Source organism: Chrysoperla carnea, chromosome 5, assembly GCF_905475395.1.
Source record: "Chrysoperla carnea chromosome 5, inChrCarn1.1, whole genome shotgun sequence".
NCBI lineage: Eukaryota > Metazoa > Arthropoda > Insecta > Neuroptera > Chrysopidae > Chrysoperla > Chrysoperla carnea.
In genome coordinates this window covers 34,398,677-34,426,117 of record NC_058341.1, presented here as the reverse complement: position 1 = coordinate 34,426,117, position 27,441 = coordinate 34,398,677, and the positions used below count along the sequence as shown (strand labels likewise).

At 30.5% G+C, this 27,441-nt stretch overlaps 4 protein-coding genes and 2 non-coding genes across 7 annotated transcripts; 4 read left to right on the top strand and 2 right to left on the bottom strand.

Annotated features, from left to right (window-relative positions):
- Positions 1-7: 7 nt before the first annotated feature.
- On the bottom strand, positions 8-80 carry Trnaf-gaa. The gene has a single exon. It is a non-coding gene; the product is annotated as a tRNA-Phe (tRNA).
- A 367-nt stretch (positions 81-447) lies between these two features.
- Positions 448-2,985, top strand: LOC123299918 (guanylate kinase). 2 transcript variants are annotated; one of them, XM_044882339.1, is made up of 5 exons: positions 448-613; positions 930-1,200; positions 2,257-2,480; positions 2,539-2,649; positions 2,945-2,985. In XM_044882339.1, exons 2-5 carry the CDS (start codon positions 941-943, stop codon positions 2,965-2,967), a joined length of 618 nt encoding a protein of 205 aa, XP_044738274.1. In that variant the 5' UTR covers positions 448-613; positions 930-940; the 3' UTR covers positions 2,968-2,985. The 2 variants fall into 2 exon arrangements, with proteins under 2 accessions (XP_044738274.1, XP_044738275.1); XM_044882340.1 differs by lacking the exon at positions 448-613 and adding an exon at positions 763-855.
- Trnal-uaa lies at positions 2,719-2,802 on the top strand. Its single transcript has one exon. It is a non-coding gene; the product is annotated as a tRNA-Leu (tRNA).
- Positions 2,986-5,640: 2,655 nt separating the features above from the next.
- Positions 5,641-8,525, bottom strand: LOC123300723 (decapping and exoribonuclease protein-like). The gene is made up of 4 exons (XM_044883349.1): positions 8,468-8,525; positions 7,806-8,410; positions 6,323-6,696; positions 5,641-6,113 (listed from the first exon to the last, which is right to left on the bottom strand). The coding sequence occupies exons 2-4, from the start codon at positions 8,353-8,355 to the stop codon at positions 5,859-5,861; spliced, it is 1,179 nt and encodes a 392-aa protein (XP_044739284.1). The 5' UTR covers positions 8,356-8,410; positions 8,468-8,525; the 3' UTR covers positions 5,641-5,858.
- A 1,258-nt stretch (positions 8,526-9,783) lies between these two features.
- Positions 9,784-16,922, top strand: LOC123300423 (DNA replication licensing factor MCM4). The gene is made up of 11 exons (XM_044882996.1): positions 9,784-10,305; positions 10,372-10,544; positions 13,571-13,771; positions 13,850-14,084; positions 14,202-14,673; positions 15,057-15,251; positions 15,316-15,492; positions 15,559-15,807; positions 15,979-16,338; positions 16,459-16,669; positions 16,777-16,922. The coding sequence occupies exons 1-11, from the start codon at positions 9,885-9,887 to the stop codon at positions 16,876-16,878; spliced, it is 2,796 nt and encodes a 931-aa protein (XP_044738931.1). The 5' UTR covers positions 9,784-9,884; the 3' UTR covers positions 16,879-16,922.
- A 729-nt stretch (positions 16,923-17,651) lies between these two features.
- LOC123300045 (general transcription factor IIH subunit 4) lies at positions 17,652-26,723 on the top strand. The gene is made up of 9 exons (XM_044882513.1): positions 17,652-17,897; positions 17,972-18,076; positions 19,203-19,334; positions 19,398-19,583; positions 19,844-20,021; positions 25,334-25,417; positions 25,653-25,849; positions 25,917-26,163; positions 26,537-26,723. Exons 1-9 carry the CDS (start codon positions 17,734-17,736, stop codon positions 26,681-26,683), a joined length of 1,440 nt encoding a protein of 479 aa, XP_044738448.1. The 5' UTR covers positions 17,652-17,733; the 3' UTR covers positions 26,684-26,723.
- The last annotated feature ends 718 nt before the right edge of the window (positions 26,724-27,441 follow it).

Below are 27,441 nucleotides of genomic sequence, written 5' to 3'. Positions count from 1 at the left end.
AATTAAATGCCGAAACCAGGGATCGAACCAGGGACCTTTAGATCTTCAGTCTAACGCTTTCCCAACTGAGCTATTTCGGCGATGGTGTTATACATGGATAAACTGAACATATTGAAAAATGCAAATGCATTTATTTCTTTTTTATAACAATTAAACTTGAATTTTAATGAATCAATATAGTATAACAATCAATTTATCATAATTCGTACGCCATTGTTGTCAAAAAATAATAATTCCGCATATTAATTACCTAAATATTCTAATTTTCTTTTTGTAAAAAAAAAATATTTTAGTATAACTAACAAAAACAAATTAGATTTAATTAATTACGTCATTAATAATTAAAATAGTTTTACCGCTCGAATTTAGAAAATGCTTCGAAAAGAATTCGACAGATGTAAAAAAGTGTAAACATTGAAGATAGATGTTGCTAATGTGAATGTACTCTGTTTACGTCAAGATAACACAAAGAAACTAATAAAAGACCACGTAAACGTAAACTAGCCAATTAGTACAAACAAGATTTATCACGTTTTAACCTTTTAACAAGTTTTAATAACAGCCAACAAAATTTTTTCCTTAATATCAATAAGTACGGCTTTTATCCGTGCAGGTAAATCTTTAGCCAATTTTTAAATTTAAATGTAAACATCTTGTAAATTTGTCATGAAGTAAAAATTTTGTATAACAAGGCAATAAAATCAATATGTAGTATAACCTTTTTAATTAGTTAATGCAATTTAATAACTTTTAATTAAGTAAATAATTTATTTAATAGTTTTTATACATTTTTCCGAAGAATAAGGTTATATTTAGGAAGTAATAAATAACAAAGCCGACCGTTTATATATAAAAGTCTGTGAACCGACCCCATGTGGTAAATTTTTCACGTTGCACAAATTCTTTAATTTAACCTTATTTCTGTTTAGTCATCACAAAAATGGTACAAAACTCGGGACCAAGACCATTAATTTTATGTGGACCATCAGGGTCAGGAAAAAGTACATTATTAGTTAGATTATTGAATGATTTTCCAAATACATTTGGATTTAGTGTAAGTCATACGACAAGAAAGCCTAGACCAGGTGAACAAAGTGGCGTGCATTATCATTTCACAACCAAAGAAGAAATGACTGCGGCGATCGAAAGAGGAGAATTTATTGAAAATGCTGTATTCAGTGGAAATATGTACGGAACTAGGTAAAGAAATTAATTTTTATATAGATTTTGTAACATAATTCTGGCCTGGAACTTACAGAAGCTTTTACTTCAGGCCCTAAATATATCCTGAAAAGTATTCTTAATATTACCTATTTATCTATTTTTCCTCTGTAATTATAGACATTTGAAAGGATAGCGACTAAAATCGAAAGGAGTTGAAAAAGTTTAACGTTTTGGTGATTCAACTATAAAATTATGAATATCACAAAAGTCAAACAAAAAACAGTCCCAAATCGAAATAGATCGAGTTGATTTTTTTAGAAATTTGTTGACGGAGAGATCTTAGTCGTTTCTGGTCTCCATACAACAATAATTTAGTTTTGAGAAAAAAAAGAATTATCGATATGGGATTGCTAAATATCTGGGAGATGCTATCTATACGTCGTAGCCTTTTTATACATAGCCTTTTTAACCACACCCATTGATTCTTTTAATAAGCCCCACCCCCACCCCCAACAAACACTATATGCTTCATAAACTAGTTAGTCAAAAATAAATCATGAAATTTGAAAAAAGTTAAAATTTATGTAAGAATATACTTAAATATTCTGATTTCGAGTCATAAAAGCATTTTTTTCTTTTAAAATATTAAAATTAAAAATCGTACTTTTTAAACTGTACTTATATCACGTGACCTAAAACGGGGGTAAGCCTTGCTGTGATGTCATATCGGTATGAGCCATAGACCATCAATTAGTTCAGTGTAAACAGCTGGGTATATCAGATGTTTATGAATATATCTGTCAAACTTATTTGTGTTATTTTGTATAGTGATACCCATATTACGTCATCAAATTGGATGCCCGCGTTTTTTACAGTTTAAAAAAGGTTTAAAATTTAATTTAAGTTTTTGGCAAGAAAGCGTGTGTATTTTTCCGAAATAAATTTTTGGTGGCCTTTTATTAGCAAAATCAACATTTTGAAGTATTTTTTCAAAAATAGTGGAATACCCTGATAATGAGACTTTTTAAATTATGTCGGAAAGGAAAATAGCTTTATAGCCATGTTAAAACAAGTATTTGTCGTTTTTTCTAGTTATAAATCTGTTGCAAATGTACAAAATGCTGGAAAAGTATGCGTACTTGATATTGACATGGAAGGTGTTAAACAAATTAGAAAAACAGATTTAAATCCAATAACAGTTTTTATAAAACCTCCTTCACTTGATGAACTTGAAAAACGTTTACGGAGTCGTGGAACTGAAACAGAAGAAACTCTTACAAAACGATTAAATGTAGCCCGAAAAGAAATGGAATACGGTTCGTTAATTTTTTAGAAAAATTTTTCATCGATAATTAACTAAAAATCTTTTTGTAGGTGAAACACCTGGAAATTTCCATTATGTTATTGTAAATGATAATTTGGATAAAGCTTATGAAGTTCTAAAAGAAGCTGTTGTTTCGGAAATTAAAAAACAACAATCAGATGGTAAAAAAATGTATATTATATTAATTTTGCAACACAATCATTATTTTAAACTCAGATTTAGTTTAACAAGTCAGGTTGGCCGAGCGGTCTAAGGCGCCAGATTTAAGCTCTGGTTCCCAAACGGGAGCGTGGGTTCGAACCCCACACCTGACATCTTTTTTTTATACAAATTTATTTATACAGAGTGTATTCATAATCTCGCTCTGTCAGAGCGAGCCTTAAAGAATCGAGTTACAATATTATTGTATTAAATTCTTCAGAATCTTTCAATTTTAATATTTTATTTTATTTTTAGGTGTGATTATTAAATTCGACTAAATATTTATGTTGGTGAATCAAAAAATGTTCAGAAAATATTAGAAACTTTTAATAATTCAAAAATAGTAATTAGAAATATTTATAATCGTTCATTAACTTTCATCAAATAACCAAAACTGTATTAACAGGTGCTAATTTTCTTAATTGGTCTAGTTTATAACAATCTGTTAATCAAAGAAATTAGCAAAACGAATCCGCAATTATATTTTAAAAGGGGTACAAACGATCGACCTTTTACACAATCACACTAGTAACAAAATCCGCATTGTATAGCATAGTGTATAACGATCGCCCATGAGAAATGTCTTTAGAGAAGGGTTAAAGTTAACTCGCTACCATACAGCTTTATTGATTGATCGTTAAACACGTTCACGATGCGTTGTATCGGCTAAATAAGCTCAAAGATGTGATAATATATCCTATATTGAATCAATGATCGATGGCCTAAAACTATTAATTTCTTTGATATAAACTTGACCAATAATTACTATTATTTTTTTCTTCTTCTGCAACAACGCCTTCATAGCATTCCAGATTTTATGTTTGGTATATATATATATTTTGAGTGAAAATAATTTTTATTTCATAATGATATAAAGTTTTAAACAAATAATTCATTGTATTTTTTTAATATTTACAAAAAAACATTAATTACTTCTAAATTTTTAACATTTAATTCTTGTTTGTTTTTGTTATTTTGTAATATTATTTTCAATATTTGTAAATGGCAGAATTTCATTAATGAAACGATTAAATTTAATAAAAAATTTATTACCCGAATTTCAACTGTTGGCTTATAAACCAACTTTTCCATTATTCGAAACTCTTTACATAAGTATTTTTTTTAAATATGGTAAAATTCAATACTATGAAGCCCGTCGGCATTGAAAGTATCGTTATGTATTTCAGAAGGATTTGTGGATTAGGATGGCTACATGACTACCTAGAATCAAAACTTAACAGAAATTTTCGGTAATAGAAAAATTTTGTAAAGATCTTATCATATAAAATTTTTTCTGTATGTCTTGAAACACGTGTATTATATTCTTTCGGCATGCTTTAATCCGTCATACAACCAAAGGTGAAACCAAACAGGAAACATAGAAATCGATCTACAAGAAATTCACAATTTACTATTCGTTGTTTTACTAGTACTCTTTTATTACGGAACTCTTAAAAGGGAATGAAATCGATCAACACCTTGTTGCAAACCTTTCAGACTAGTTTGTATTCGCCTTATTTAGCTCGAAAATTATGCTGGAATACCCTTTCTAAGTCGATAGATTTCCTTGACAGTCCATAGAATGTCCTTTATTATGTCCTGTTTTCCCAGTCTAAAATAAATTTGCCTAAATGTGCCAAACCTAATATTAACATAAATTTTTTACGATGGTACTAACATTTAATCTATTTAGAGGTAATTAATTGAAAAAACAACTGCTAGATATTAATTTTATAAAAATATAGTATTATTATTATTTTTGGATATTTTAACTTAAAAATATAATTTATTTATATTTAACATGCAAATAAATTAAAAAATTTCGTCCATACCGCAATCTTTCATTTAATACAAATTGTTATTAATATTATCCATATTATTTATAAATAAAACTATTTTTTGAGGGTTTATTGTTTACAATTGTTTAATTCGCAACTATTTTCGAATCAAACTACTTGAATTTGAAGAATACCAATCAAATTTGATTCGAAAATAGTAGCGAATTAAAAAAAGTGTAAACAATTAATGATGAAATATCCCAAAAACCTGCTTAACAGAGTTTTTTATTCTCATTTAATATTTGTTGATTACCATTAACAATAATTTTTTAAAGATAAGTTTTTAATAAATAAATAAGTTATTATTATTTATAAATCAATTAATTTTTAAGTAATTAACATTTTTAATTTTACAATATATCAATCATATTTAACATAAAAATTCAGTTAAAATTTTAATTTTGAATATTTGTAAATGTCGTTAAGTTTGATTCATAATAATTTTTAAATGTATATTAGAAATTACTATTGTACTACGTTGTGAAAATAAATATGGTAAAAAAACGAAGTTTTTTTTTTTTTTTTTTTAATAACGGTTTAATTTTAGCGCATTTTTGTAATCGCACTTGTGTAAAAGTCAGGACCCAAATGGCCGAAAAGGCTAAGGCGTCCGTCTTAGCGTTGACTCTTGGGCACTGGGACAGTATGGGTTTAAGTCCCGACAGCGGCAGTTCGTCAATTATAATAATTAAAAGGACGGTTAATCGATTAAACAGTCATTGCAAGAGTCAGAACACAGTAACCGGCTATGCATCAAATTTCAGCATAGTTTCTGCAGGCGTATGCTAGGTTGTAAAGATAATAAAATTAATAATATACTAAAATAATGCATCTCTTTGGGTACCATATAAAAAGAAGACAGATAGGGGCAAATACTATCAAAAAATGTTGCTCTTAAGTGAATGGCTAAAAATCGATCCAATTTAAACTTAAATATCGAGATGTCAAATTCACGGGACCAAAATCGAAATTTAGATAATATTTTGAAATGCACAGATCTTAAGCTAACAAATTCACCTAATATTCGCCATTTTTGGGTTAAATAATGTGTTCGTTTATCTCAAATTTTTTCAGAAGCTATTAAAAATTTAAGAAAAATTATCTCCAATTTTCACAATTTTTTGTAGACTAATTTTAATCCATCAAAAATGATAGCACTGATATCGAGATATCAGCTCCAAAATTCAAAAGTTCGAAGGCGTAATATTTTAAAATACATGATCTTACGTTCAAATAAACTTGAGATCCATTGAAACCTTTTCAACTCGTTAAATCAAAATAAGTCAATCATATTCATTTTCATTTAAAAAAATCCATATTTTATTTCATAGTTATGATACACCTTCAGCCTTATATCTTTTTTCAAAAGTTCGTACATGATTAACAAACCATTCCGGAAGGAAAGTTTCTTTCGATCGTCCACAATATTTTTTGACCTCTACATTTAATGCAGGTGGTTTCCAAACAAATTGCCAAACTGTATCTGGATCATCTTCTTTTAAGTTCTCATCATTTTTTATCACAAAACTAATAAAGTCTAACATTTCTTTTAAAAAGTTCATACAAACACTAGGACTCCATTGACCCTGAAAAAATATTTGAATGTGTGAATGTATGCATAGTTAAAAGTAAAAATATTGAAATGTCGTTTCAGTTTTCACTAAATATATTTTAATTCTGAAACCCGCAAACAAGATGGTTCTCCTTATCTCTACCCTCCATATACACATTTGCTGAAAATCCTTAATGTGATGGCAACCGGATTATAAACTAAATATCGTAAAAAAAAATTTACCATAACTTTTTTTGGTATAACATTCACTTCTAAATTATCCAAAGTCAAAACTTTTCCTTGATCGTTTCGAAATCCAACAAGAATATCGTTAATTCCAACCAGAAAACTTTGACACCACCACTTAATATATTTATAACGTAGATGATTTTGATACTGTCGCTTATTGTCAATTACTCGATTTGTTTTTAATTCGACAAATTTTACATTATTTAAGTCATTTGGATTATTTACATCAATTTTTTTATCGCTTAATATACCATCCATTTCAGCTCCATATAATAATTGTACGTTATTTATTTTTGTTTCAAAAATACAACAAAATTCTTCATTCTCATCAACTGGTTTTGAAGCATCGGGTGAAATTTTTGGGTCGCCTACAAAAATTATCCTAAATATTTTCTATTTCAAACAGTATGTCTCATTTCAAGTGTAACCACCCTCAAATTTTGCTGTGCAGAGAACGATTAAATAATTTTTTCGCAAAATTTACTACTTGAAGTTCAAAGAGACTCAATAGATGAACTATAAGTTGAGCTGGAAGTATTATTTCATGGTATCCTGTGATTCAAATTACATCACAAAAATTATTAAAGTACCCTAGGCATGGTTATATCCTATATATATGAAGGCATACTAAATTTAGTCCCAATTTTATAACGCTTAGAAATATTGATGATACAAACAAAGTTTTGACATAAGTGTTCATAAAATCACCTAATTAGTCCATTTTCGTTTACCCGCCTTTCTGTCAGCACGATAACTCAAAAACGAAAAGAGATATCGAGCTTAAATTTTTATGACGTGTCCTGGGTATAAAAAGTAAATTTGAGTTTGTAAATGAGCATCATAGATCATTTTTGTCTTGGATCCGTTGAACCCAGTTTGTAAACCGTAAAGGACAGAACAAAAATTTAATTGTAAAAAATGTTCTCTATAAAAAAATAAACAATTATTGTTTGAAACATTTTTGCGTATATTACGCTAGAACATAAGATTCCATTTTCTCCAAAACTATACAATATAGAAGGTTGAAAATTTAAGATCTGTTTCTCTACGACTCATAGTCAAATTAGTAAAAAAATTTTTACATTCAGTACATAATTTATTTTATGAAACCCCCGTATTTGAGATAAACCATAGGTAATAGCTCCAGCTCAATTCATTCGAATAGTTTGTACACCTTAATATTGCGAGAAAAATAAATTTTATTCTCTCTAATCCAAAATACGAGGATGGTTATACTTTAATTTAAGAAATTTAAACTAGGGTACATCTTTCAAATTAGGAATTCTAAAAAACAGCACACATTGCAGACTTTTGGTAGGTCGGAAATTTAATCGACCTTTTATTTTGACTGAGACGCTACTAGTAATAATATAGTTTAATGGGCAATACGATTTCTTTCAAATTCCGTAGTTTGCCAAATCAATCGACCTGTAGTGTGTGCTACCTCTTAATGATAAAATACAAAAACATTTCATACTTGTAAGTAAATACTGTTCAAATTTATAGCCCCACGACGAACATCTTTTCATTTTATCATTAGCATTTAAAATATTTTGCCGCTTTTGATCCGTAATAGTATCACATAAATAGATATTGCCCTTAAAATACGAAGCATTAATTGCCCATCCTTCATTTCTTTCATATGGCGTGCACAAAATTAAAGTTAAAAGACCACGAAATGCAATGAAATCAAATGAGAAAAATTTCTTATCATCCAAATTTGTACTTCGATGAAATTCGGTATTATGTTTTAAATAATATAACATATGATTTATTTGTTCAATCTCTTTTAAAAACTCATCTTTCTTAATCGCTTGATCTACGTTTGCATCCAAATTAAGAGATATCTTTTTATTTTTAGGTAAACGTGTGCCTTCGTAATAATATCGTAAATTTGATGCATCAAATTTTATTTTTCTATCTTTATCAACACTAAAATATCCACGTATTTGTGGTTGTTTAAAAACTGGAAAATTTTTGTGTTCCAAATATTGCATGCTAAACATGCGTTCTTTAACTTTCGACATATTTATATAGCAAGGTTATTTATTTAACTAAACTCGATGTCCTCGAAAACTAAACCTAAAAATAAAGGGATATTTAAATTTTGAATTTTATTTGACAAATTTCATAACTTACTCAGTATTTTAAAATTATTGATTTGCAATTGTTTTTCAAAATTCATTTCAAGAAAAATATGAATAGATAGTTTTAATATTTGACGATCGGAAGGAAATAGCACATTTGTTAAATTCTGTCAACACCTGTTGACAGAATTTTGGAATTTTAAAAAGTTTGTAAATATAAACATTTGATTTTCAAAGTCAACATGGAATTAAGTTGGCAGCTCTTCACATTTTTTAACCGACTTCAAACAAAAAAGGAGGAGGTTATCAATTCGACTGTATTTTTTTTTTTTTAATGTTAGTTGCCGCAGAACTTTTGACTGGGTGAACCGATTTTGATAATTCTTTATCTATTTGAAAGCTGGTGCTTCTCGTGTGGTCCCATTTCATTTTTGTCTAGTTCTGACAACGGCATCCATGAGAAAACCATAAAAGTCTTAAATTTGCATTAAGTATGCACGACAAGAGGACGAATAACTCAATATCACGCCAACCGATTTCGATGATTCTTTTTTAGTGAAAAATTAGTTAGTGTACTTCATATTCACTAAAAATCACAAAATAAAAAAAATTTTAAGAAAAAGAAAACCGACTTCAAAAGAAAACTTCAAAAAAAAACTTTTCCAAAACAAAATAATATGCACTAAAAAGTAAAAAATAACGATAATATAATGTAGTTAAAATTATTATTATTTTTGGAGTCGGTGTCAGCCAAGCTAATGTAGCAAACTTTTCTGGCAGAGTTGTTTCCTTGGCCGACACCGACTCCAAAAATAACAATAATTTTAACTACATTATATTATCGTTATTTTTTAGTTTTTAGTGCATATTATTTTGTTTTGGAAAAGTCGGTTTTCTTTTTCTTAAAATTTTTTTTTATGCAGCGGATACAATTAAATAATTCCTAAATTATTGTATTTTCTATTTATTATTTTAGAAAACAATGCCGAAATTCTTTATTTCCAAAGCAAAAAACTTTCTGAAATTAAAATAATCTAAATATATGAAATGTTATTAATTCAAAAAATTTATTGGGCGAATTCCGAGAGTGATAAGATAGCAGCGCAGGAATAGAAATTTTTCAATGTAATTCGCTGTTTATTGCTCAAGATTTTGAGTTAAGTTTTATTGGTTTAAAAATTACTATCGCTAATAAAATTACACGAAAAATAATTTTTCAAATTAAAATACATTCATTTTCTTATATTTTTTTTTCATTAAGTTTTGTGCCAAAAGGTACCGTCAGCCGTGCTATCTTTACGGATTGAATAGTTTAGTAGAATATTGAACTTTAATTTATCTCTATAAGGTGGTACGTCTGACTTTACTGCACCAATTTCGCGCGCTTTTAAGTTAAGAATTGAGCTGTCTGTGTTTGCAAGTTTATACTTTTAAAACTATTTTTATTGAATAATAAAGTTGACGAAAAAATGTCGTCACCACCAAGAACTTCTTCCCAATCAACGAACGGATCTAGAACGCCAAGTCGTGGTAATCGTACTCCAAGTAGACAAAGTCAGAATGGCACTCCAAGTAGACAAACACGAAGTACAGCGGGAAGTGCAACTCCGAGTCAACAAAGTCAAAATGGTACACCAAGAGCAACACGCCGTACTGCTGGTAGTGAAACTCCAAGTCGACAAGATGAAACCCCAAGTAAACGTAGAATGACTCCATCAAAACGATTATTAACAACTCCAGCTAAATCAACTAATGAAGATAATGGATCCGTTTCAACTCCGATGCGTTGGGGTACTCAACGTCCTGATCAAGGAGTCACAGTTGCTGATTCTGATGTAGAAATACCTGTAAGCTCACCTCCTCAAAATATTGTTGCCACAAGTCCTGAAGGTATTTTTTAATATTAACCCTTCAATAATATACTTAGATTTAACATCAAATTTACTTTTCTCTTAGTTGCACCAATTAGCGAGATAGGTGAAATGAGTTCTCCATTGAATTATGGCACACCTAGTTCTATGGGCTCTATTCGTACACCACGGTCTGGAGTAAGAGGTACACCGATGCGACAACGTCCAGATATTCGTGTGGATAAACGTATTCGCCAAGTTCCTTTGGCATCTGATCAGGTAATATCGTAATTTAAAGAATGTATTTGCTGAACTAATATGAAAGAAAACATGAATTCAATATTTAAAACGCTCCCAAATTAACGGATTTGGAACTATACCAATTCTAGACAACTAATGAATTTGCTTTTCTGGGTTTCTTATACAGCCTTGTTAAAGAAAATTGAAACAAATATACCTATAGCAGGAATCAAACGCGGGTCTCTTGGATTCTTGCCAAAAATCTTATCAAATCGACTCAAAAAAAATCATAAGTTTATTAATATTTCATTCGTATATCGGATCAAAAAATTTCTTATGAAAGTATTTATTTACAAAACTTTATATCTTGCTTTGTTTTAAAAAAAAATTCATTCATTTACGAATTAAATTATTATTAGTAATATAACTCTACATATGTGATAAAGTTTGTTCGTTGTTTGGATTATTATATGGATTTACCACAAAATTTTGTGTTATGGCATAAAATTCAATAATAATTCTTTTTACTGAAGTGTATAAAAATGGCGATAATATTGTGAATAAGAATAGGGATCCAATAAACAAATTAAACAACCATGGTGCTATATGTCGAAAATTTGTTGTACGTTTTTGACGGTTAAATTGATTATGATATTCTTTTAAGAAATTATCTATTATCTTTTCCTCTGAGGTAGTTTCGCCAACAGTCTCCTAAAATAACAAATATAATTTAATAATTAATCATTTGAAAAACATCTTCATTTTTTCAAAATTTTCAAAAGCCAAATCTGACCTTTTGACAAAGATGACGAGTTGCGTTGAGAAAAGTATGTTTTTGAACTAAATTTGAAAATTGAAAAATACTGGCGTAAAACGATAAGGTTTTGATTGCTTATAATTTTTTTATTTCTACAATTTATTAAAAAATCTATTATAATATTTTTTTGAAGAAGGCCTGTAGAATTAATAATGAACACAATTGAACAATGAAACAAATATTCAATTTATTTTATAAATTAAATATCTAAAATAGTCAATACCTTGTTGCTTCTTTGTATGTTAGAAATAATTTGTCTGCATAAAGGGCATTTATAACGATTTGGGCTAATTTGTGTTACATTGAAAAATTGTTGAAAACATGGGCCGCAAAAACAATGTCCACAATTTGTTTTTATTGCATTTACAGGCGGTGATACACAAATTGGACACTCATCTTCGTTAAATACTATTCCGTCTAAATATAAAATTCCATTAATTTTTTTGTAAAAAATAAGACCCGCTACAAAAAAGCAACTTAAACTACTTAAAGAATAAGAAATGAATTTATTAAGGTAAAGCTATATGTGCGGAAAGTTTAATTTTCATATAATCACTATGTGAGGTATCAAGTTTATTCCCTCGAACTGCATCGATTAGGTTATTATGGCGGACTTCGAAATACCTAATTTTTGATCCCGAGCAGCTCATAGTCACTAGAGAAATCTATTTAGAGCACAGACATTCGCCAACAAGTATGTCAACAACTGATTTTATATTATTATTGAAAATATACAAATTTGAGGGCTCTACGGTTCGTACGTAATGAAAGGGGTTAAGTATCTTTTAATTCTTATTTGGGTTGAGTTGGGTTCACTTATGGCAAGTGATATTATAATTATCAATTAAATTAGACTTTTGTTCCTTAATTCTTTATTATGGCATCATTTTTAAGGAAATAAATGTGATTTATGCTATCTAAATAGTTTTTCTCGAGTGTTATTGCATTTCCAGACTTTAATATTAACTGAACAAAAAATAATGGGTTGAGTTAATTTTCAAACTCTTGCAAGTGGTGTTAAAATTAACAACAAAGCGTAGTTTTTACTCATTATTTATCTCTTTACTAGTATCATGTTTTCAGGAAATAAAGTAACTTATAGCATTTCTGGAGAGGTATAAAACCATATGCCTTCGGTACGAACCATAGACTGGCCTAAAAATCCGTTACTACTCTATGAAGCGGACTTTGTCGTAATTTTTGGGTATAAGCGTTTATAAAACCCACCTTGGTCATAATATAATTCTTGCATTTTTAGTGTACTTCGATTGTTGTTATGTCTCTGTCCGTGAAACCAAAACCAAAATTTTCGTGTAACTGATAACAATATCGAAATTGTTAATATCGAGAAAATTATTTCCATTGAAATTTCATAGTCCTGAGCTTGTTTATAAACTAAGTACTTAACAAAAATATATAAGAACATTTTTCTCACGATTTTTTTATGAAATTCCAAATTTTTTCATTACCAAAATACTTCTACAATTAAATTAAGATGAAAATATACAATTAATTCATTTTGTTGCTTACTGACATTTTGTATAGAAAACTACTTTGATCAGAAATACACAGACATTTTACATTTAAAATACAAGGAGTTTATTAATTAATTTTTTTAAAATGAAAACATTAATGGTTTAATATAAAGAATACCAATAAAAAATTATTATTTCCTTGATTTAAACCCGTTGTACTTTATCCCAAATGGGATTGTACTTTAAAGTCTCATCAAAATAACTTGTGGTATCCATAGACACCGGTGAATTTACGTTTGTGCTTTAAAACTAATTACTCTCGTAACTCTGAAAAATTCACCTGGTACAATTAACTCACGAAAAGAATTTGTTGTCTATATTTCTACCTTTGGGTTGTCTCTGATTTCGGAATACAAATGATAAAAAAGCCCCCAAAAATTCAATTCATTTGACCACTAGATCGTACTTCATATAACATTTCGAGTAATATCATCGAAAAAATTTAATTAATTACTCTAGAAAATGTATAAACCAAGTTATACATTTTTTTTTAAATTTGATTAAAAGTCAATATTAAGAATAACTAGTATCCAAAAACGATTATTTATGAAAATGCCTAAAATTAAAATAATTTCAAATTTAAGGATAAATACAAAATCTATTTTCTGGTCAAAAATTCTACCTTCTAAATTAAACTTGCGTGAATTTGATTCTTCAAAAAAATAAAATGTTTAAAATTGTAGTATGATAAAACTGTATTCCTTATTATTTAGTTGGAACCAATTCCCGAATCATCTGAAACTGATAATGCTGAAAATCAACTTGTAATTTGGGGTACCAACGTCGTGATTTCACGTTGTAAAGAACAATTCAAACAATTCATCTTACGGTACATTGATCCAGAAGCCGAAGAAGATGAACGAATGGAAGGAATGAATATTAATGAACCATTATATTTACAAAAATTGGATGAGGTGAGTTAAATTCTTTGAAAATTCACTTAAATTCAAAGTTTTTATAGTTGATGTTTCAATTTTAAAATAAAATTTTAGATCCATACTTTAGAAGAACCTTTTATGAATGTAAATTGTGGACATATAGAAACATTTGATGCAAATCTATATCGACAATTAGTATGCTATCCTCAAGAAGTAATTCCAGCTTTAGATGCGGCAGTTAACGAAATGTATTTTGAACGATATCCAGCTGATACTTTGGAACATCAAATTCAAGTTCGTCCGTTTAATGCGGCTAAGACTAAAAACATGCGCTCCTTAAATCCTGAAGGTAATTGTATTTCATTTTAAAGAAACGACAATTTGAAAATTTATTTTTGGCGATTTTGGTGTAATTTGCTTTTTAGTGGCAAAAATATGGATTCACATAGTTTTTCTCGAATTTCAGATATCGATCAATTAATTACAATCAGCGGAATGGTAATTCGTACATCACACATAATTCCCGAAATGCGTGAAGCTTTCTTTAAATGTATCGTATGCTCATTTACAACAACAGTTGAAATTGATCGTGGTCGTATTGCTGAACCTACAGTGTGCACAAATTGTAACACAAATTATTGTTTTTCATTGATTCATAATCGATCACAATTTACGGATAAACAAGTGATTAAATTTCAAGAATCACCAGATGATATGCCAGCTGGTCAAACACCACATACGGTTGTGTTATTTGCGCATAATGATTTAGTTGATGCTGTACAACCAGGTGATCGTGTTACTGTTACTGGTATCTATCGTGCACTTCCAACTCAAGTGAATCCACGTATGCGAAATGTTCGTTCTATTTATAAAACACATATTGATGTTGTGCATTTCCGCAAAGTGGATAATAAACGATTGTATGAGCAAGAAGACGGGTAAGAATTAATCAAATTTTTTAAAACTATTTTAATGTATTAGAAGGGCGATAAATTTCTTAAATACTTCTTGGTAAGAAGAGTTTTTGGATTTCCGGAGAGTTTCAGGTATACGAATCGTCAACAAATTTGGTTTATCATATTTTTAAGTATTCAGGATCATTGAGTTCAGGTTTAGGCTGAATTACGAAAGGAGACTTAAAAATTGATTAATAAATTGAAGAAATAAAACATTTTATGAATAAAATATTTGCTCCAAAAATTGACCAATTGAAGCTAAGGCGCCATTTTCTTGTCCTAAATTCGTCAATGATACCTAAATATCCAAATTGTTACTACCTCACTACTCTGTTGTTTACTAATAACAATTTTAATGTTTTTAGAAAAGATCATAGATTCCCACCTGAACGTGTCGAATTACTACACATGTTATCGAAAAAAGAGGATGTTTATGAACGATTAGCTCGTGCTATTGCACCTTCTATTTATGAAAATGAGGATGTTAAAAAAGGAATCTTATTACAATTGTTTGGAGGCACTAAAAAAACTCACGTGGCATCAGGGCGCGCTAATTTCAGGTATAAAAGAAACAAGTTTATATTTAGAATCCGTTTTTTTATTCAAATATTAAAATTTGTTCAGAGCCGAAATTAACATATTATTGTGCGGAGATCCTGGTACTTCAAAATCGCAATTATTATCATATGTATTTAACTTGGTTCCAAGAAGTCAATATACATCAGGAAAAGGTTCTTCAGCGGTGGGATTAACAGCTTACGTTACCAAAGATCCAGAGACTAGACAACTTATTTTACAAACGTAATAAAAAATCACGCCAAAAAAACTTCTTACTTTCATTTCATGAATTGCAAAAATATTTTATAGGGGAGCATTAGTTCTTGCTGATAATGGTGTATGTTGTATTGATGAATTCGATAAAATGAATGACGCAACTCGTAGTGTGTTGCATGAAGTAATGGAACAGCAAACATTAAGTATCGCAAAAGCTGGAATTATTTGTCAATTAAATGCACGGACATCAATTTTAGCTGCAGCTAATCCGTGCGAATCACAATGGAATAAAAATAAAACAATTATTGAAAATGTTCAATTGCCGCATACATTGATGTCTAGGTAAGAAAAAAACTCACTTTATTATAGTATTTTCTCTCGAGTTTTTTCTGGAAAGAATGTAAGGATAATTGACGTGAAATGCCAATAATAGTCAGATATCCATATAATGGCAATGAAAATAAATTGAACCATGGTTCATAATTCTTACATATTATGTTTATTCTATTGCAGGTTTGATTTAATATTTTTGATATTGGATCCACAAAACGATATATTTGATCGTCGTCTAGCTCGTCATTTAGTTTCTCTATACTACAAATCACCAGAAGCGGAAGAAGATGAGTTGATGGACATGGGAATTCTAAGAGATTATATTGCATATGCTAAAGAACATGTACATCCAAAACTTAGTGAAGAAGCATCACAAAAACTTATACAAGCTTATGTAGATATGCGTAAAGTTGGATCCGGTCGAGGTCAAATATCAGCTTATCCACGACAACTTGAATCATTAATTCGATTGGCTGAGGCTCATGCTAAAGTACGTTTTTCGAATCTCGTAGAAGTAGTGGATGTTGATGAAGCCTGGAGGTAATACAATTTTTTGGTTTTGCAATAATCGCTCATCTGCCAAATTTTTTGTCTCAGAAACGACTTGAGATATCGTATATTAAATCCAGAAATCTTATTTGGACATATTTTCTGTCTTAGATTACATCGTGAAGCTTTAAAACAATCCGCTACAGATCCATTATCCGGTAAAATAGATATTGGAATTTTAACAACAGGATTAAGTACTACTGCCCGTAAGCGTAAAGTGGAATTGGTGAAAGCTTTAAAAGACTTAATTACTGCTAAGGGAAAAGTACCTACATTAAATTACCAAAAATTGCATATGGAAATAAAAGAAGCATCTCAAATTGTAAGTATACTTCATTCGAAATAAATTAGAAGGTATTGCTTGTCGAAAAAATTACGAGAAAGCTGAATTTCTTTTTCTTGAATATTAATAAGTGTTTATTTTTATAGATGGTTACACGAGAAATGTTTGAAGATGCCCTCAGAGAATTACAGGATGATGGTGTAATTACTGTTATGAGTAAAAATACTATTAGAATATGTCATAAGTAATTTTCCTTTAAGTTATGTTTTATACTAGTTAAGTTATTGTTAATTTTTCGATTTAAAATAAATTTTTACCATATTTTAAAAAGTTATTCAATCGAAATAATAATTCTTTCTTCACTGGGTTAACTTTTTGTAGCCAGATATTGTGTCGACGCTTAACTAAGATTAATAATTACAACAATATTTCCAGAGAAAATAAACTGTAATTAAAATATTTTTATTTCTTTAAACATCAGAAAATCTAATTTTATCAAGCGCTGCCTAACTGAATGTATCTTGTATATACGATATACTCTCTGATTAGAAAAGTGTGAATTAATAACAAAAAGGTGAGAAAAAAGAGCGCGATTAAGATTTAATCTTTGCCTTTTTAATCTCACAGTCTCTGTACTGAAAAATATAGACTTTAACCACAGTTATTTTTTACGTGGGCGGGCACAGTTTAATTGGTAATTCACACTCGAGCTGCATTGTTAAGTAAATTAAGGGCTACATTCTATTGTCGCATCAAACTATGCAATTGGAAGAAACGTATGAGCATGAAAAGGAACACATCAAATTCTGTCAGCTGATTGGCTAATTGACTGCGTCATCACAGTAACACGTAGGTATGCTGACCAGCACACTTGATTGAGTTTATGAACACATGGAAGATTAACTTCGATTTGCACAAGTTCGTTATTCTCAAACGATATTATCCAAAAACTTGAAAAGAATTCATAACCTTAAAAGTTATATTAAAAACACTATTCGATATACAATTTTTTAATGCTTTTAATAAACCAACCGATAATAAATAACGTTTTTTAATAAATGCAAATGTTGTATATAAATAATAAATTATTAATAAGAGAATAAATGGCAGACAATGCCAAAAATAATAAAAATTCCGTAGCAAATAATTTAACGTTACAACCAGCTAATCTACAATGTAAAAATTTACATGAATATTTGAAAACACGTCCTGCCGAAGTTTTAGAAAAGCTTTATAATCATCCTGCTATATGTTTAGCTGTATATAGGTATTTAAAGATTTCCAATTTAATAAATATTAATATTAAAAATTGTTTTTAAAATTCCCATAAAATTTTGATAGAGAGTTACCGGAATTAGCTCGCCAATATGTAATTCGAATATTGTTTGTTGAACAACCAGTTCCACAAGCCGTTGTAGCATCATGGGGCTCACAAGCTTTTTCCAAGTAAGTGTTAAAATTTGTATTTGTGATATAGTAACCAAAATTACGATTTCTTGGATTCAGACTCTCCTTGGATCTAAAATTTTCAACAGTAGGACCTAAAAAGTTTCTAAGAAACGGAAATCTACTTCTTTGCATCGTCCAGAGTAGACACAGTAATGCAAACTAGGTCCGGTTTCTATTTTATGGCCAAAAATTAGCCGATTGCCATTAGAATTTGTTATACAAATCTAGCGTTCATTGGTCCAAGAAACAAGCTAAAAACTTTTTTCTTACCTATCGAATTCTACAAAATCTTGTATTATGAGCAAATTTAACAGATACTCAATTCCAATAGCAGACTAACGCAGGATCCTTTCCAGAGGCGCATGGTTTAAAAATTAGCGCCTCGAGTAGTAAAAATCTATCAATAAAGACCTTTTTATTAATTCTTTAGTTTCAAGTTCATTATTTCTTAGAATCTGTAAAATCGCATTGGATGTTCGAGGCAGTGCTCCGGCTCGAGCTGATTATTATAAGAACGTAGATGGATACATTCATTAAAAAAAGCACTTTTCTAAATCTCCAAAATACATCGTTACTAACATACTTGCTCTATTTTGAACTTCTTCAGTGTTCAAATTGATCAAATTGTAAAAATTGCTGTACAATTCTCATATCTTTTAAAGTTCAATCACAATTCCGTCTATAGTTACTAGATACACTGTCACTCCTAATGTTTCCCGACCAGTTAGTTAAGAAGTAAAATCTTCGGCAGATTCATCTACTACTGTAAGCTTTTTATTCCGTATTCTCTTTATGTTCTTTTCATATTCTTTGACAATTGAGAGTACCAAGGCTGCCTGTTCATTTTTATTAAAATTTCTCTTTCTACAGAAATTATATGAATTAAACTGTCATCCATTTGAATATCATCTGGTCCTTTCAAATATTAATATTAAAAATTGCAAACATATTCAGTCCGCCTTTAAGCACAATTTTAAGTGCACTTTTTTCGAGATTTTTACGAAACGTCGTATTTTACAGTATCTATTTCTAAATAAATTAATCGGCACTTGAATCGAATTACAATTAAGTGAAATATTGAATGTTTTGAAAATTATATTTCTTTTCATATTTTGTGTCGCAGAGAACATGTACGCGTAAGCACAGTATTATCAGAGTTAAATGTGTGGCAAGAAGCTGCTATACCGGGCGGCTTATTAGGTTGGATACTTAGTAGTACATTTAAACGAAATTTAAAAATTGCCTTATTGGGAGGGTAAGTATTTAAACACTTCATTAATACATTCAAATTGATAATAAATATATTTAATGAATTTAGAGGTAAACCATGGAGTATGTCTTCTCAATTAGAAACAGATAGTAAAGCACGTGATGTGTCATTTCTTGATTCCTATTCAATGGAAAGATGGGAATGTGTATTACATTACATGGTTGGTAGTCAGCAACAAGAAGGAATTTCTGCAGATGCTGTACGAATTCTTTTGCATGCTGGCTTAATGAAACGGTAATTATTAAGTATTAATGTAGATCCTTTGGCATGTATGCACATGTGCATTCAGAAATTATTATGGGTAGAGGGGAGTCTACTTAATGACTTCTTGTTGCATTAAACGACCTGACTAAATCGATGGTTCAAAATATTATTCTGAAGACGATAAGAAATAGAAAACTTAAATATTAATTTCCTAGTTATTTATCCAAGATTAAATTATATTACATTTCTTCACTATTAGGTATTTGTTGAAATTATGAAAATATTTTTAGTGATGATGATGGAAGTCCAGTGATAACAAGACAAGGTTTCCAATTTTTACTATTAGATACTCAGGCACAAGTATGGCATTTTATACTCCAATATTTAGATACTGTTGAACAACGCGGGCTTGATTTAGCAGATTGTCTTACATTTTTATTTCAATTAAGCTTCAGTACGTTGGGTAAAGTAAGTTTTCAATACTATACAGGATGGAAGGAATGTACCAAACTTTAGCAGATAATAGGCTATAAAAAAACATCATCTTGGAAAATTGTATACCATGCAAAATTTTTCGATATATTTAAGATTTCAATTATATCACCATTTATAATATTCTGACCTGAATTTCCTTTAAATTAATTTTTAAATAGGCTATTAAGCGAAAATTCAAAGCGTCAAAACACGTAAGAATCAATTAAAAAGACACCGATTTGAAACTGATTAAAGTTTCTTTTCGATTGATTCAACGGATTTAAATTTGGTTTCTAACCTTAATCCCAACCGTGTACACTGGGTCTAAGTTAAACGATTACAATCAATGAGTTATTATTAGAAATGTCAAGTACAAAATAGATAAATAAAAAGTTGATATGAGCGCCATCCATTAGAAAATTAATGAACTACAGAAATTGTTTTTATTTAGAAGAATCTAGAACAAATGCATTTTTATATGATCAATATACCGTTTCTAGGTTTTTCTAGTAAACTTAGATTTGTGTATAAATAGCGATGAATTTTTGTATTTGACACAGTTCAGTTGAGCTGCATTGTAAAGTTAAATGGTAATTAAAAATAACAATTCAAAAAGTAATCAATGTTTTTATTTCAAACATTATTAATAGGTTATGGGCCCAGATAAATTAAAATAAAAATAGTGTCTACAAAAGGTGTCTTTTGTCCTGAATCAAAAAGTAAAAATTTGTGATCAAAAAAAAAATAAACTTGTAATTGAAATACAGTGAAGTGTAAATGTACAGTGAAACGATGGAAGAATTGAAAACCATCAAGCTGGTGGGTAATGAAAATTACCAAGCATGGAAATTCCAAATTACAATCATCTTGAAAAGCATGAAGAATGGCGAATTGCTTCACACAGAGAAACCAATAGATGCTGAGATGTTGAAAAACTGGAATCAAGTTGAGAATGCTGCTCAAAGGGTCATAGTAACTTCAGTAAGTGAAAAGGTTCTCTCATTGCTGTTTTCTTGTGACACATCGAAGAAAATGTTGGACAAATTGAATGCTATGTATGGTCACAAATCAGACGCCTCATTACATATTCTGGAACAGAAATTTTACAATGTAGTCTACAATAAAGAGGATGGTGTTGGTAACCACATCTCAAAGCTGGAACACCTGGTGAGTCAAATGAAAGAACTGGGTGAAAATGTATCCGAAGGAATGTTGATGGCCAAAATTCTGAATACCCTGCCACCCGAATTTGCACATTTCCATTCAGCTTGGGACAGTACGCCTGCAGAAGAAAAGAAGCTGAACAATCTCACTGCCCGATTGTTGATTGAAGAAGAAAGGTTGAAAAATAAGTTATCCACAGAAAAATCAGAGTCAAAAGAAGAAAACAATGCCCTTGTCAGTCACAGAAAGAAAAACAGATTTCAGCAAAGAGGAAAATGGGACAAAAATCCAAATGCCAATAAGCAAGATAATGTGAAGAAGTGTTACCACTGTGGAAATTTGGGCCACGTTCAGCTCAACTGTCGAATCAAACAAGGTATCAAGTGCCACAACTGCGGAAAAGTTGGGCATTTCCAGAAGGACTGCAGAATGAAGAAAGAAAGTTTAAACTTCAGTGCTGCTTTGAGCTCGTATACAGAAAATCCACATGGTGAATCATGGATTATCGATTCTGGAGCCACACAACATATGACGTACAACAAGAATTACCTCAAAAATTACAAATCATTCCAAGGAGAACGAACTGTCAGTTTGGGTGATGGAAAAGAAATTCAAGCGTATGGTGAAGGTACAATTGAATTGAAAACATGGACCAAAGGCTTCGAAGAAAAAGTTCTATTGAGAGAAGTACTATACGTGCCAAAATTGAAAATGAATCTGTTTTCGCCACGAAGAGCAGTTCAATTTGGTTGCAAGATTATTTTACAAGGCCAGAATTGTACCATCAAGAAAAATAATGTCAAAATATTAGATGGAACACTCAAAGGAAGCTTGTGGGTGCTGAATGCTAAAATCAATGAAGAAATTCAATCAGTCGGTCAAGTAAACCTAACCAGTTTACAATTATGGCACCAACGTTTGGGTCATCAAAACATGAATCATGTGAAGAAAATTTTGGAGAAATTCAACATCAAAACAGATAAGAAAGAAGAATTTTGTGAGCCTTGTGTATTTGGAAAACAACAAAGAAAGCCATTTCCAACAACTAATACTAAAACACATGAACCAGGCGAAATAATCCACTCAGATGTATGCGGACCAGTAGAATATTCGATCGGTGGGAGCAGGTACTTTGTCCTGTTCAAAGATGACTTCTCACATTACAGAAAAGTATTTTTCTTGAAACAAAAAAGTGAAGTCAAAAGAATTTTGAGCGATTATATCAGAAGTGTGAAAACAGAAACTGACAGAAAAGTTAAAGTATTGAGAACAGATCGAGGTACAGAAGATTGTAATGAAGAAGTCAAAGAAATTTTGAAAAGATATGGAATCAGACATCAGACTACTGTTGGATATGCACCGGAGCAAAATGGATCTGCTGAAAGGGACTTGCGAACCATTGTTGAAGGAGCCAGAACTTTAAGATGTGCAGCGAAATTGCCAAAGAAATTTTGGGCTGAAGCTGTCAATACTATGGTATACATCCTGAACAGAACTGGAACTTCATCAGTCCCTGGAAAAACACCTAATGAATTGTGGTTTGGTAAAGATGCAGAAATTGAAAATTTGAAAGTATTTGGTTCAGAAGTTTATTGCCATATCCCAAAGCAAAAAAGAAGAAAATGGGATGAAAAATCAAGAAAAGGAATTTTTGTGGGCTACGATGAAAATGTCAAAGGCTATAAAGTATATTTTGAAAATACTGGAAAAATCGAATTACACAGAGATGTCATCTTTAGAGAACCTGAATCTGAACAGAGAAATCTCAAAATTATTGAAAAAGATGAAAATGAAGAAGGAACTCAAAGTGAAGATAAAGAAAAGGAGATTGAAGCAGAAAAAGAAGATGATGAGAATGAATATAGATCAGCAGAAAGTTCCGAAGATTCAGATGGAGATAAGACCGTTGAGTCTACCAGAAAATTGAGAGACAGAGATAAAATAAGAAAACCAGCTAGATACGCTTATGATCCAGGAAGTGTTATCGCAGAAGCTTTAATTACTGGAGCTGAACCACTGGAACCAAGAACTTATGAAGAAGCAATAAAAGATGAAAATCATGAAAAATGGAAACAGGCAATGAATAAGGAAATGGAATCCATGAAGAAGCACAAAGTTTGGATTTTGAGTGAATTACCAGCAGACAGGAAGGCTCTTAAAAATAAATGGGTGTACAAAATTAAAAGAAATGAACATGGTCAAATTGAAAGATATAAAGCCAGATTAGTATGCTGTGGTTATTCCCAGATATATGGCATCGATTATACAGAAATTTCAAGTCCAGTAGCTAGATATGACTCAATCAGACTTATTTTGTCATTGGCTGTAAAAGAAAATATGACGCTGGAACAATTTGATGTGACTACAGCCTACCTGTATGCAAAATTAGATGAAGAATTGTATATGGAGCAACCAAAAGGCTATGAAGATGGAACTGATAAAGTATGTAAGCTGAAACAAAGTATTTATGGCTTGAAACAGTCTGGAAAAATGTGGAATAATCGATTTACTGAATTTCTCAAGAAATATGGTTTAAAACAGAGCAAAGTTGATGCATGTATTTTTTCAAATCAAAATCATTCTATGTTTGTTGCAATTTATGTGGATGATGGACTAATTGCAGCCAAAAATGCAGAAGAATTGAAAAAACTGATCAATGGACTACAAGATACTTTCAAGGTTTTAAGTTCACCATTGCACTATTATTTGGGTATGGAAATTATTCAGAAAAACGGCTCAATCTTCATCCACCAGAAAAATTACATTGAAAAAGTGCTCAGTAGATTTGGAAGTGATGATTCCAATCCAAGCTCAGTACCAGTGGACGCTACTCAATCACTCAGCGAAAAAGACCATCCACACAAACTGAAAAGTGTCAAAAACGAAGTACCATATCGAGAGGCAGTTGGAAGCCTCATGTTTTTAGCTATCATTTCAAGGCCAGATATCAGCTATGCGGTGGGTCGAGCAAGTCAATTCTTAGAAGATCCAAAAACAATTCATTGGAATGCTGTCAAGAAAATTTTAAAATACTTACAAGGAACTAAAGAATATGGTCTTCTTTACCAAACTGAAGGAGATTTGGAAGGTTATTCAGATGCAGATTTTGCTGGAGATACAGATGATAGAAAGTCAACTAGTGGATATGTATTTCAACATGGAGGTGCAGCTGTATCATGGGCATCCAGAAAACAAAGACTTGTAGTTTTATCAACAACTGAGGCAGAATATGTGGCAGCAAGTGAAGCAGCAAGAGAAGCCATTTGGATCCGAAATTTGTATGAAGAACTGACCGGAAAAGACAAAGTCATTACCTTACATGTGGACAACAAGAGTGCCATCTGTGTGATCAAGGACGAAGTTTCCAAGAAGAGGAGCAAACATTTTGATGTCAGATATCATTATATTAAAGATTTAGTAAAAGAAAAAATAATTAAAATTTTATATGTTAATAGTAAAGATCAGAAGGCCGATATTTTTACTAAAGGTATTAGCAGAGATAATTTTGCGAGACTCAGATACAATTTAGGGTTAAGAAAACTGTAAGGCACCCATATCAACTTTTGGTGGGAGTATTAGAAATGTCAAGTACAAAATAGATAAATAAAAAGTTGATATGAGCGCCATCCATTAGAAAATTAATGAACTACAGAAATTGTTTTTATTTAGAAGAATCTAGAACAAATGCATTTTTATATGATCAATATACCGTTTCTAGGTTTTTCTAGTAAACTTAGATTTGTGTATAAATAGCGATGAATTTTTGTATTTGACACAGTTCAGTTGAGCTGCATTGTAAAGTTAAATGGTAATTAAAAATAACAATTCAAAAAGTAATCAATGTTTTTATTTCAAACATTATTAATAGTTATGGTATCGGATTTCTGATTGATCGTAAGTTCACATCCCCCGTAGTTTTTTTTATCTGCTAAAGAAGTGTCAGTTCATTAGTCACCATATTTAATCAAAATATTATAAATATATTGGAGATATAAATTAAAATTATTAACTGCCAAAGACAATATATTAAGAGAAACAACATGTCTCAATTTACCCTGTGAAGTTTGGTATGTTTTTTCCTTTCCACCCATATGTCACATGTATTAACAAATTATATTATTTTCAAATATTTTTTATTCCAGGATTATAGTACAGAGGGTATGAGTAATAGTTTATTAGTTTTTTTACAACATCTTAGAGAATTTGGACTCGTTTATCAAAGAAAGGTGATTATTTAAAAATTATATAGATCTTTGCACGCGGGTGGCAGTAATGGCTTCGAGTGTTGACGGAAGTGCTAGCCAGAGAAATGGTCATAGAGTAAAGCTGCTGTCTACGTGTTTGGTACTACGAGACAATTTCACTCGCCATCCTTTTAGTCGTCACTTCTAGTCGTTACTTTTAGTCGCCCTACGTGCACAGAACTTCAAATTTTATTGCTTTGATATTTGAACATTTTAGCGAAAAGCTGGTCGTTTTTATCCAACTCGTTTAGCATTGAATATAACTGTAAGCCACGATAAAATACCTCCGGCTATATTAGATGATAATGCTCATAAAGGGTATATCATAGTAGAAACAAATTACCGTGTGTATGCGTACACAGATTCAAATTTACAGGTTGCGTTGATTGGATTATTTACAGAGCTAATGTATAGGTAAATAATAAATTAACACCATTATTACGTGGCAAAAATTATAGAGATTATTGTTTTACCCTTTTAGATTTCCTAACGTGGTTGTGGGTGTATTAACGCGAGAATCAATTAGACTCGCACTTCGTGGAGGTATAACTGCTGAACAAATTGTTGGCTATTTACGTCAGCATGCTCATCCTCAAATGTTAGCTGCCGGTGGTGAAGCCTCTTCTGCGTTGCCTCCTACTGTTGTCGATCAAATCAAACTTTGGGAGAATGAACGTAATAGATTAACGTATACAGATGGCGTTTTATACAGTCAATTTCTTTCACAGGTAAATAATAAATACAACAGACTTTACCATCTAAATTATATTAGAGTGAAGTTAATAGTCAGTAAGAGCGAAAAAGGCAGATATTGGCAGCAAATTCAGTTTATATTATTTTGTGGTGCGGAAAACTTTTTATAGTGACCACACCTTTGTAAAACCTGGAAAGCATGGAATTGTCAGAGAATTTCAACATACTTGAAAAGTAAAAGTCAATTAATTCATATTCATAATTTGATAAGTTTACGCGCACAATCTTGTAATTCGAGTCGATACTTTCTAGCGTAACAATTTATATTGTATTATTACTCTAAAAGTTTGTCGAAAGTTACGGTGAGTGTCGGGTAAATCGTTCAATTTCATCTTTTTTTGTTTTCAGGCTGATTTTGTGGTACTTCGAGATTATGCGCAGCAATTAAATGTTTTAATATGGGAAAATGAAAAAACAAGAACTATGGTAGTTACAAAAAATGGACACGATGATGTCAAAAAGTTTTGGAAACGGTATTCAAAATCTGGAAATTGAATCTGCAATATTATCCGTTTATATCAATTTATAAGATAACAAAGTCATTACATTCAATTATTAAATAAATTATTAATTTTTATAAAAAAAATTATTAAATCGTTTATCTAAACTTTATTATTTAAATTCCTTCATTAAAAAAGATTTATTGAAAATTCATTGAAAAACAAAACAGTTCTTTCAATTTTTATAATGTAAACTTTCCGAGTTCATGATTTAAAGTTGTTACGTATATGATATATTGGATGCAGATATAGGTAAAGAGTTGTTCATAAGTCACGCTATAAACCCACCATTTTTTATACCCTTTTTCATGTTGTAAGTGCATCATAGTTTAATGTACTACTTCTAAATATCTTAGCCTTTATATTAATTCTGACAATAAGTTTTGGCATCTACACTATTTCACACCACAATAAAATTAATACATGCAAATAATTTATCTTAAGGTTTGATCAAAGGGCTATTCCTCTTGCCACATTATACCCTACTTCCCTATCATAACGAGGCCCAACTTTGGATTCAAGGCAAAGAATACAGATATGGTACCTATATCTTTATTCTTTGTCCAAGGTGAGGCAAATTATAATTTTTTGTCCTAGATGAGAGTCAAGAATTTTGGGCTTAAATACATTAATATTTAGGAATAAACACATACTTAACCAGTTAAATGTATGAGCAGCTCCCCTAGGTAGGTCGGGTAATAACCCAAAAAAATTATTGAAAAAGAAATTACAAACTTGAGTTACGGAACTTCG

Bases quoted from the DNA above. Each gene is read 5' to 3' on its own strand.
- LOC123299918 (XM_044882339.1), top strand. From the start codon at position 941: ATGGTACAAAACTCGGGACCAAGACCATTAATTTTATGTGGACCATCA. The intron at 2,481-2,538 runs GTTCGTTAATTT...ATCTTTTTGTAG, and splicing joins CCGAAAAGAAATGGAATACG to GTGAAACACCTGGAAATTTC. The intron at 2,650-2,944 runs GTAAAAAAATGT...TTTTATTTTTAG, and splicing joins TAAAAAACAACAATCAGATG to GTGTGATTATTAAATTCGAC.
- LOC123300723 (XM_044883349.1), bottom strand. From the start codon at position 8,355: ATGTCGAAAGTTAAAGAACGCATGTTTAGCATGCAATATTTGGAACAC. The intron at 6,697-7,805 runs GTATGAAATGTT...TAATTTTTGTAG, and splicing joins TGAACAGTATTTACTTACAA to GCGACCCAAAAATTTCACCC. The intron at 6,114-6,322 runs GTAAATTTTTTT...ATATTTTTTCAG, and splicing joins TTATACCAAAAAAAGTTATG to GGTCAATGGAGTCCTAGTGT.
- LOC123300423 (XM_044882996.1), top strand. From the start codon at position 9,885: ATGTCGTCACCACCAAGAACTTCTTCCCAATCAACGAACGGATCTAGA. The intron at 10,545-13,570 runs GTAATATCGTAA...CTTATTATTTAG, and splicing joins TTCCTTTGGCATCTGATCAG to TTGGAACCAATTCCCGAATC. The intron at 13,772-13,849 runs GTGAGTTAAATT...ATAAAATTTTAG, and splicing joins ATTTACAAAAATTGGATGAG to ATCCATACTTTAGAAGAACC.
- LOC123300045 (XM_044882513.1), top strand. From the start codon at position 17,734: ATGGCAGACAATGCCAAAAATAATAAAAATTCCGTAGCAAATAATTTA. The intron at 25,850-25,916 runs GTAAATAATAAA...TTACCCTTTTAG, and splicing joins TTTACAGAGCTAATGTATAG to ATTTCCTAACGTGGTTGTGG. The intron at 26,164-26,536 runs GTAAATAATAAA...TTTTGTTTTCAG, and splicing joins ACAGTCAATTTCTTTCACAG to GCTGATTTTGTGGTACTTCG.